Source organism: Morus notabilis, unplaced genomic scaffold, assembly GCF_000414095.1.
Source record: "Morus notabilis unplaced genomic scaffold, ASM41409v2 Scaffold528, whole genome shotgun sequence".
NCBI classification, from domain to species: domain Eukaryota; kingdom Viridiplantae; phylum Streptophyta; class Magnoliopsida; order Rosales; family Moraceae; genus Morus; species Morus notabilis.
The window spans coordinates 137,712-149,252 of NW_010367406.1; the positions used below are offsets into that span (position 1 = coordinate 137,712).

At 32.8% G+C, this 11,541-nt stretch overlaps 1 protein-coding gene across 1 annotated transcript; it reads left to right on the forward strand.

Moving 5' to 3' along the window:
• The first annotated feature begins 1,014 nt into the window (after positions 1 to 1,014).
• On the forward strand, positions 1,015 to 5,269 carry LOC21388322 (endoglucanase 11). The gene is made up of 5 exons (XM_010112332.2): positions 1,015 to 1,492; positions 1,638 to 1,850; positions 1,960 to 2,160; positions 2,373 to 2,627; positions 4,403 to 5,269. The coding sequence occupies exons 1-5, from the start codon at positions 1,100 to 1,102 to the stop codon at positions 5,069 to 5,071; spliced, it is 1,731 nt and encodes a 576-aa protein (XP_010110634.2). The 5' UTR covers positions 1,015 to 1,099; the 3' UTR covers positions 5,072 to 5,269.
• Positions 5,270 to 11,541: the final 6,272 nt, after the last annotated feature.

The window sequence follows — 11,541 nt, forward strand, 5'->3', positions numbered from 1 at the left end:
TAACACCATAATGATCGATTAGTCCTAAATCTAATTAAATAATGAATCCATGCATCAATAAATGGTGTGCAAGAATTATTTACAAGACAAAGTACAGAAGTCCTACCTAAAGCATTTATGGAGACAACTAATAATTCATACCCATCCTCCAAGACCCTTGAATTTTTATTTATTATTTATTTATTATTTATTTTTTTGATAAGAGAAGAATGCCATTATTTTTAAATTTTAAGGTGACTCGAACTCTCAACTTATAATTATAATGAAAAACTTTACAAGCAACTATGCTGACCTCACCCATCTAAGATTTTTGAATTAGTTAACTTCTAAGCATATACAACAAGCCTAGAAAAGAAATTCACTAATGCAAAATGTAAAATTATTAAATAATGATCTTGGAGAAGTCATGGCCACAAGGCAAAGCGAACGTATAATTTCATATTTTGAGAGAAAATATGAAATAATTTTAGATTTTTAAGGAGAGAAAACCATAAATTTTAATATTACTAATTTATAAAATTAAAAGAAAAAATTCGGATAAAACGACTGTCTATCCTTAAAAAGGAGAGGCTCTGCCTCTTGTATGGTCATCTGGGCATTTCTAAATTCTAAAATATGCAAAATGTAAAATTATTAGATAATGATCTTAAAGAAGTCACAGCCACAAGGCAAAGTAAACATATAATTTCATTTTTTGAAGGAAAATAAATTATAATTTTAAATTTTTAAAGAGAGAAAACTATAAAGTTCAGTAATATATATAATTAAAAGAGAAAATTCAAATGAATCGGCCGCCTATCCTTTAATTCTAAAATGTGTTTGTAGAAATGAGTGCACCACTATAAGAAATAAAGGAAATGGTCGATCCATTTGTCGATGCCAAATCTCAGTAATAAGTCATAAAAAGTGACACCACAGTCCACACCGTTTTCCATATTTAGCACCAACAGAAACATTAGACATTGCAAGAATCACGCAACCTCAGTAGTAGTAAAAAAAAAAAAAAAAAAAAAAAAAAAAGTGGGAAATTTTCTCCTTCTTTATTTCTTGCTTTTTTTCCTTTTCAATTCCCTCCCCCACATTGTCATGTGAATCTCACATGCACAAGATTGTCCCCATCATACCGTCAATACAAATAGACAAGAAAGTTTGTTTTTCAAACTTGAAAGAGTTCAACTTTCCCTTCATTTGCTATTTTTCCTTCCCTTCACTCCTACAAGAAAAACTGCCTAGTTTTCCTTTAGGAGGGGTAGGGATCAAAATGGAAAACAGCAAGCTCCAAAATTCAACTCACAATTGGAGTCTTTTTCTTATCCTTTTTCTTCTTCAAATCTCCACCATTTTAGCCAAAGCAGATCAAGCTTTCGACTACGCCGACGCACTCGGAAAGAGCCTTCTCTACTTCGAATCGCAGCGCTCGGGTCGCTTGCCGTACAACCAAAGGGTCGTTTGGCGTGACCATTCTGGCCTCACCGATGGCCTAGAGCAAGGAGTACGTCAAATCTTAGCTCTACCGTTTTGTCCAAAAACTGTTCATTTTTTTTTTTCAAATACCATGTACTAAGTAATTGTTGTACAAAAAGTAGTTACATTATTCTCTATCGTACTAATGTGGGCACTAAATTAATTTTGTGTAGGTAGATTTGGTAGGAGGATACTACGATGCAGGTGACCACGTAAAGTTTGGTCTGCCAATGGCCTTCACCGTGACGATGCTGTCTTGGGGCGTCATGGAATACCGGCAGCAAATCGCCGACGCCGGCGAGTTGCGCCACGCCTTGGAGGCGATCAAGTGGGGTACCGATTACTTCATCAAAGCGCATACTAGCCCAAATGTGTTGTGGGCAGAGGTAAAATTTAATTAAAATTCACTTACTTCATATGGTACATTTTAAAAAAATAAAATTAAAATCGCGGTGATTTAGCTAGATTTTGGTGAATCCATTCCATCGTTATTAGGTGGGCGACGGAGACACCGACCACTACTGTTGGCAACGCCCCGAAGACATGACGACTTCGCGGCAAGCCTACAAGATCGACGAGAGCAACCCCGGGTCGGATCTCGCCGGAGAGACGGCCGCCGCCATGGCTGCTGCTTCCATAGTGTTCAAGTCAACGAACCCGCATTACTCTCACTTGCTCCTACAACACGCCCAACAGGTTCCAATTTAGTACTATTTTACTTGGACGGTCAACTTAATTATACGGATCAAATGGGGGTTGTTGGGATTTTCAGTGTGTTAGTTCCTGCAAATTAAGTAGGAAAATACCAAACTTTATAGTAAACCAAAGTTGTCTCTTAGTAGTTAGTACCTTAACTTTGCATTAATTAAGGTTGTTTTTTTTTTCTTTTTTTAAAATGTTAAATGTAGTTGTTTGAATTTGGAGACAAGTACAGAGGAAAGTATGATGGGAGTGTGGGAGTGGTGAAGAGCTACTATGCGTCGGTGAGCGGTTACATGGATGAGTTGTTGTGGGCAGCTTTGTGGCTGTACAAGGCCACCGACAATGAAAATTATTTGAAATACGTTATAAACATGGCTCATGACTTTGGTGGAACTGGTTGGGCCATAACCGAGTTCAGTTGGGACGTTAAATATGCTGGTCTTCAACTCATTGCCTCTCAGGTAAATTTTTTTTACATTGCTTTTCGTTTTTAATACATAATTCAAATCATCTATTTAATTCTTGATGTCTCAATTAATCCTATGTTAAATCATTTAAAACATTAATTCTGCTTTTTAACTAACTTTTAGATGTTTTAGGAGATGTTTGTTTTATATATTCAAACTCAAATGATTAATTCTATTACAATGTAAAATTCTCACATAAAATTTAAATTTCAAACATAAAATTTAAATTTCAAACGTCAGAATTAAGAATCATAAATTTAAATATACTTTCTAAACAAGCATTTAGTGTTCGATATCATGATTGGTTAAATATTATTTAGAAGAAACGGAATTGAATAGAAAATTTGTGTCCATTTTTACATGTCTCTTTCGTTTGCAACTTCCTAAGTCAAAAAGTCTATAGTTTAGACAAATTTAAATTGCCCTTTTTTCAAGGAGAAACTATAGGGTTACGTTGGTCGGGTCTCTCCCAATCCCGGATACGTGTCTTTAGTTTTGCTCGATGAAAATCTTTTTGGGATTTTGCTTTTCTTCCCTAAGTTCAAAGAGGGAATAATTGTACAACTTTAAGAAAACCACGCTCTTTTGCTTTATAAAGGGTGTACGCCTCAATTAAGGGCACATTACTAGGATTCATAGAGAGTGAAAATAATAATAATAATAATAATAATAATAATAATAATAATAAAGAGGATGGCCTAGAGTAAGCTATCAGCTGCCATTTCCATGAATTGCAATGCTTCTTTTAAGTGGTACAAGTGAGAAATATATGCCCAACTTAACTAATTGCACTGTAAAAATTGGCATGGAACGTGGCAAGATGCTCTTAAAGATAACACAAGAATGATCCGACTGCTTGGTTCTCTGAAACTTAAGAGTGGAGGTGGAGCCTTGTGTCACATTTGGCTGACCCACACTGCCTAAACCTAGTGAGTGGACACAATCCCTTTATTTAAGTGTGTTATTCAAACACTACTTAATAAACTCTAAAAATGATATAGGCCGGTTGGGATTGAGTTCGCTTTGTATGAAAAGCGAGACGATGGTGAGTTTAGATCTGTTGTCTTAATTTTTCTATCTCGTTGATTGTCCTTTTATTAATTATTTGTCATGTAATTTATATTTAGAAATTTTGCCACATAAATAGAAATAAAATATTAAAGATATTTAAACAAATCACGATATGTCAAAATTTAATTGAAGGGACATCCATTGAGACAAGAAAATGAGATAATAGATCTTGATTTTACTATCTTAGTGTCTAGTAAAGGTATGAAATATACAATTTTCACAATAATTGTTGTAAATTTTAAGTTATTTTGAGAAACTGAATTTTATAGCTTTTAGAGTATCCTTCTACTTTTAAGTACTAGGCCATAGTCGTCGTGTTGGTTATAGATTATGACAAGAGCCTTGTTCTAATTAAGCCTGTTTCTTTTAAACAAAAAACTTATGTTAAAATTTATCATTTCTTGTAAGATCCAACAATTCAAACTTTGGTTCTTTTTATATGTTACTTTTAGCACTACTTGAATAAGTTTAGGGATTAAAACGAGACTTTTATGTCGAGAATTTTGGATAGAAATAATTCTTAATTCTTTTTTAAGGAAGAAATAGCTCTCAAACTTTTTTGCTAGAAGAAATAGTTCTTAATTTGACAATGCAAGCTTTGGAACACATGTAACGCGACGTAGCAAAAGATGTTGCTTGTACTGTCTACTTTTTCCCATCTTTGTACTTGTTATCAAATCAAATTTCTGTTTATCAAGTTGCTAACGGAAGGAAAGCACCAAGACCACGCTCGGAAAACACTCGAAAAATACCGGTCGAAAGCCGAGCACTACATGTGTTCATGCCTCAACAAGAACATCAACGGCACGAACGTCGAACGAACACCCTCAGGCCTATTGTACGTAAGGCAATGGAACAACATGCAATACGTTTCCACAGCTTCGTTTCTTCTCATAGTCTACTCAGATTACCTCAAAGCCTCAAACCAAAAGCTCACGTGCCAAGGAGAAGCAATAAGCCATGAAGAAGTGTTCACTTTTGCCAAATCACAAGTGGACTATATTTTGGGCTCGAACCCACAAAACAAGAGCTACTTGGTGGGCTATGGGCCCAACTACCCCAAAAGGGTTCACCATAGAGGAGCCTCAATTGGGTCGTATAGGGAGAACAAAGGGTTCATTGGGTGCACCCAAGGGTACGACAATTGGTACGGCAGGGACGAGCCCAACCCAAATGTGTTGGTGGGGGCATTGGTGGGAGGCCCAGATTGTCAAGACAATTTTAGTGACGAGAGATACAATTACATGCAAACTGAGGCATGCACTTACAATACGGCGCCGTTAGTGGGAGTTTTTGCTAAGTTGTCACAATTAGGGGACCAAAAGTTGGGTGGTGAGAGGAGTTTGCCTTTGGTTGCTTCTTATTGAGGAAAATTATCACATTGGATCTTACTATGAGAAATGAGCCCTTTTTTTAGTGCCATTTTGTTAGTTGTGGGTGAACCAAGGTTCTCACCTCTACTTTTGTATCCTTCTTCATTGTTTCAAGTGTTTATAATACTAAAATATAAAGCTCAAATCTGTTGTTTCACTTCCTTCCAAAAAGAAAGAAAGAAAAAAAAATTGTTGTTTTACTTCATACTCTTTGCTCTCTATTTTTGTTTTGTAAGTTAAAAAGAAAGATGTACTCTTTGGTGCCGTTGTATCATACTCTGAAATACGAGGACTCAATCAAAAGAAAGATTTGGCTTTGTGTTCAGAGGATTGTGCCATTTGCCCCTTGAGTTTTCAACTTGAACAATATTCCATTCGTATTAAATAATTATTACCACATGTTTTAATTAGTCCTCTATCAATTTGGACTCACACATGCCAATATTAAATTGACAATGCTCTCTCTGAACAACATCCTCAGAGTTTAAGGATAATTTCAATGGCAAACGCCTCAACTATTTATAAAGAAGCGGTTCAACTCATAATATTATAGGTAAAAATGAGACATGTAACGTGATATTCTTGTAATATCTTTAATTCTGTCATGTTACATATCTTCATAATAATTTCAATCATCTTGTATTATTTTTTCCAAATCACATCCGACTTTTAATCATGTACTTCTTGGAATTGATATCTGACAGGACGAAATTTAAGGATTTATTTAGTATGCCAAAATAATATTAAAAAAAGTGAAGCAAAATCACGACCTACACTTTTTTTATTTTTTATTTTTACTACCAATACTTTTTTTTATTTTGAAGATGGTAGTAAATAGTAGATTTATGAAACTAAATACAATAAATAACAGATAAATAACAATTTACTGTGTAAATATTTTATTTACAATTAGTAAAAATATTTTTTTTAACATAAATTTTCAGTTTTACAAGAATGTCATATTATTTTATGAAACATATATTATTATTCTCATTACGTGGAAAAAGCTTTTAAAACATGTTACATGTCTCATTTCTACATGAATGTCATGTTAGAAAATATTAATAAGGGTAGGACTATCTATAATAGTAACAAAGTCAGAAATTTCGGTGAGGGAGAGTTATTTTAACTACATTAAAAAATTTGATCAAAATTAACCGTTAAGTTAGTACAATTTGTTCTCGACAAGATTTCAAGTCATAGAATATATTGCATAATAACCATATTATCAAGGTTATTGAAGATAATTTTTTCAATGTACAAAAGTAAAGTATTATTGATCAATTCATCTCCAATTCGATTTCGTAGCCAATTTTTCACAATATTCATAACAAAAAATGCCTCTATATAGTAGGAGTAACAAGTAGAGTTAATATAATATTAGAAGTAGATAAATTAGTAGATATGTATTATTTATTCTTATTTTAAAAGGCTTTTAAAGTTAACATTAGTTGTGTTTTTAGAAAGTAATACTTTTAAGGGCATTTTTTTAAAAGTAGTATTTTTTTCTTAATTTTTAGAAGTTTAAAGATTAGATTTTTTATATTTTTATTTTTTTTGAGGTGGTGCAATATCTAATTTGTTATATATATATATATATAAAGATATGATTCTAACGGATAAAGATATTAATCCAATGGTAACGGTCGTGATAAATTGAATAGTTGATAAAAAAATTTAATACAATTAACGATATTAAATTATTATCACTTTACGTCATTATATTTTTATATTTAATAGTAACTACCGATAGAAATGTAACTATTAAAAACTCGTGTATATAACTAGTCTATATATATATATATACATATAGATGCACATAGAATAAAAAATAAATTTAAAAATTGCATAATTTATTTTTGTAGTTTTAATGTTTAGTAAATTTTGAATTTCCCTGCGAGGGTACGAAACAAGCTCCGTAATCTTCAGAATTATTCTGGTTTGAAAAAGGAGCACCGGCCGACACCCCTGAATGAATAAGAAATGAACAACAATCCTCTATTCTTAGAAATTACATATGTATTTTTCACATTTCAACTTGTACTTTCTCGATTAGCAAAAAAAAAAAAAAAATTGTACTTTCTCAAACCTATTTGCCATGAAAGAAATCGAAATATAAATTATTATCTTAAAATTACCCTTCTAAGTCTTGCATTGTGCCTACATAAGGCAGCTTAATCTTAAAATTACGTTTTATAATTCAGGTAACGAAGCACATTGTTGTAAATAATGTCGTTATATAGTATTATCAATATTAAATATTCCACGTGATGTAATTTTACAAGAAGGTTTTCTTGATACAACTAACACGTGCATCACCCACTCTATTTTAATTTTCTTGTGGGGCAATAATAATAATAATTATAAAAACGACATTTTATTTTGGAGCTTGGATGGACAGGCAGCGAAAGCTTTTAAGTGAGATTCCAAGTCTCATGAGCATCCCTATTTAATGAAATTAAAACTCCACTATTCACGTAAAATGAGTTTAACTAAGTAGGTGATGGAGTTTTATCTCAATGGGAATAAATATAATTTTTTTTATATGACATAGACAGTACTCTTGATCAAGTTTTGACCTAATTCTTTTAACTCTAAGGTCTCATTTGCTTCGCGGATTTGAGCTTTCAATTCGAGTTGAGATGTAACATTTTCTGAGAGCTTTTAACTGCAATAAAAAAAGTTAAATGTGATATTTTTTGAGAGATTTTAACTGTAAAAACCTAGAATTGAAAACTCAAATCGGTAAAATGAACGAGACCTAAAAATGTGTGCTTGCTGTGCTTACCAAAAACTATTCAAAGAAACAGCAAAAAAAGGAAAAAAAAAAAGGTTTTTGATCTTCTTCTCCTCTCTCTATTATACTTTACCTGTAAGATCTATGACTCTCATTTTATTAATAAAAATAAAACCACCAAAATTTTCAATCTTCTTCTCCTATATATATGCGGGTCCTTGTGACACTCGTTTTATTTTCGTGCTCGGAAAAGAGACACATCACTATGAGTCTATGACCATGTCATGTTATTTTCTTTGGAATCTAAATCCATTACGCAGTTCAAATCTTTTCCATTTTATATCTATCCGGAATGAAATTGGATTTGGACCACCCTCTTAATTAGTCGTAGTGTTGTACTAATCCTTTCTGGGATGCATAATTGAGTTCCTACTTCAGCTTCAAAAAATAAAAATAAAAAAATAAAAAAATAAAAGACCTCATCCAGCGCACTGCACTAGAGGTTTCTTCAATGACAACTAATTATAAGTAGTGATCTGACTGATCTACACTTTGTGCTAAATATGACAACTACTGCCTCATCATTCACCTTCAACAAAAGGAACATGTAATCCCACTGGACCCCATTAATCATTCATGATAAACGTAATCATTTAGGCAAGAATTATTTTTTTTTTTTTGAAAAAAAATTTTTTTTTTTTAGGGTGAGTATGTTATTTTATTTCACCAGTAGAAATAATTATTTTTAATCATTAAATTAATTTTTTAACAGTTAAATCTGTACAAATTCGTATTAAAAATTTACAGTGCGGTATACAAAATTACTCATATTATAGTTCGGCCTATTAAAATGTTAGTCTCACATTAAAAATATAGTCCCCACCGATTAAATAAAATAGCATGTTCTACCATAAAAAGCTTGAAAAAAAAAAAACACAAGAAGTTCAGTCATAATATCAACGGTTGTTAGAATTAGTACTATGAAAATTTGATTTTAGCGTCGGTAGGTATTCAACTGAATTCTAAAGAGCGACTTGAAATCCCACTTGTGAAGTAATGATGCAATGTGAAAAACTGTCAATTAAGAACTGATGAGAAGTTCAAAATAGTGACGTAGTTAGAAGCACCAAAGTAATGATGATCATGAGACGTTTTAGGCATATTTGTTCCAAATGCTAGAGCAAATGTCAAAAGTTAATCAGATATTTCTTTAAATATGTCATGAATTTTGACCTTTATGAGAAATTCCACAAGAAAAGTTAGACCTTATATCGATCCAAGAATTTTAAGTTCTTCTATGAACGAAACAAGGTGTCTAGTCCTTTCACTTTTGATGTAATACAAGTTTATTATAACATTACAAAATGAATCGCTTGTGGTTCATATGAAGTACTGTCTCATCAGTCTCATAAGAACAAGAAGTAAGTCCGATTTTTCAAGTGTCACCACTCAACTTCGTAATAGACACGAATACAAGATAATGCCAATCCTCTTCCTGATGTTCAAAAAAAGCACCACTCGTCATCTTTTCCAAAACTTCCACAATATGACCAAGCCTTTCTCATCAACCGACTTTTCTTTTTCTTCTCTTTCTGCATGTGGATAGGACTGGAGCGATGGAATACATAGGGAGCAATTATGAAGACTTGACCAAACCGATTATTGTCTCTACTCTACATTTGTGGTGACAATTCAAGTAAGTCGTGTTTGTAATCGTAATAATCGTGTCAACATGTATAACATGTTTAAATTAATATATTGAATAAATAACTAATATAATAATGACGTATTTAACACGGTCATGACATGTTTAACATGTTTATTAGTCAATTTATCTTTTCATTTAAGAAAAATAAATGAATTTTACCTATAAATATTAAAATTCACATTATTTGTATTTATTATGTTATATAAACTTTCAAGTTATATTACATATCATTAGATTGCATATGACACATATAGTTAATCGTGTCAATTCGTGTTATGAGGTCAACCCTAACCCAACCAATTTATTAATCTTGTTAATCGTGTCAATCCGATTATAACCCAAACTTATTTATAGTAAATCCAAACCCGTTAATTTCGTGTGAATTTTGTGTTGTATCGTCATGTCGCTACCCAGATTGTCAGTCCTACTCTACATTATGGTACTCAACTACAATACTATATCCAAGGTGCCTGCTTTCTCAAAGTTTTTTCAGTTCAATTTGATGATTAATTTGTCTTAATAGTGAAAAGAAAAAAAAAAGAGTTGGGGGAGGGTTTGTTCTCAGAACTGTACAATTCATTTTGTCTAAATCTTGCACATAGTGAACTTGCTTGATTTTTCTTTTCTTTGCTACAAAATGTTCAGAACATAAATCTGCACCATCTAAGTTATAATGCTAATGGAGACGTTGAGACTTGAGAACAATGAGCCCTTTTTTTCTTTATATATACATAAAAGGTTTGGAGAAGGACGACCGGTGTTAATATACTTGTCTTCTTAGGCATTATCAAAGAGGCTCTCAGCTGACAAGAATGTTCGTTAAATACTAATGGGACCAATCCTCGATGAGGAGCACATCATCCTCCAACACTCGAATTTTTGACCACTTAAGGTACTTACTAAACTGTTTGGTTGTTATTGGATTGCAGCGTGCTTACTTGGTATGGAAGAGGTAGGAAGTAGGCCTGTAAGTCGGCCGGGGTGGGTCAGTGTTGAAGAAAAATTGGGCCGGCCCGCAAATTTCAGGTTGAGAATGATTTGGGCCGCAACAGCTTGTAGAATTAGGATACCCGTATACCATTCGGGTACCTCGGGTCGGCTGGGTTACCTAAGGTAAACTATGAGTTTTTTTGGAAAAAAAACCATTTTTTAACTTATTTTTGTTACTTACCTCATCTAAGACTCAATTTTGATAGACTCATCCTGAACAAGAATTAAGAATCAACAAGAATTATTTAAAGACTCGGCTCTTTATATTGTGTTCGGAAGATTTTTAAACTTATTACCATTAGGGTTGGGCATTATTTTACCTACTTTTTGAACATGTTCGGCCTGATAGGGTACCTCAGGTTCATGGAACCCCACCCCGCGCTCTTACCCGCACAATGTGGGTTGGACATAATTAAAACTGAAAATTAAATAAAAAATTAGAAACCCGTGATTTTCGAGTAGGGTCGGCTCGGCTCGGCCGAGTTCGTCGGGTTCGGGGTGATTTCTTACCGCCCTAGTAGGAAGGAGCATGTATAGATTGAAACCAACTATTGCGAGGAGTTCTAGAGGGAAGAAAACTAATTAGGGGTCTAGTATTGAGTAGAATTACCATTTAACTAATTCACTATTGTAAGCTTCAGCAGAAAAATAAAAATAAAAAAAATTTAAAAACTAGTATTTTGTAGAATTACTATCTAACTAATTCATCATTGTAAGCTTCAGGAAAAAAAAAATATTATTGTAAGCACCAATATGGGAAAAATAGTTGTAATTCACTAATTTGGCAAACGATATGTTTTATATTACCCTCCCCTTGTTCTCTATACCAAATGAGGGAGAGATGATTTTTGTTTTCTTATTACACAATAAAAGTATTACAAACACACACAAACGCGATAAAAGAAAATCCCTTTCTTTCATTCATTTCATTTTCTTCACTTTACATTTTATACAATTATACCTGTGCTTGCTTCCTATTTTCTGTCCACATATGAAAACATAGTCTTTGAGTTCAGATAATGTAGATAC

Excerpts from the sequence above, each read along its gene's own strand:
- LOC21388322 (XM_010112332.2), top strand. The coding sequence starts at position 1,100 with ATGCACAAGATTGTCCCCATCATACCGTCAATACAAATAGACAAGAAA. Across the intron at positions 1,493-1,637 it reads CCGATGGCCTAGAGCAAGGA|GTAGATTTGGTAGGAGGATA; the intron begins GTACGTCAAATC and ends AATTTTGTGTAG. Across the intron at positions 2,161-2,372 it reads TCCTACAACACGCCCAACAG|TTGTTTGAATTTGGAGACAA; the intron begins GTTCCAATTTAG and ends TGTTAAATGTAG.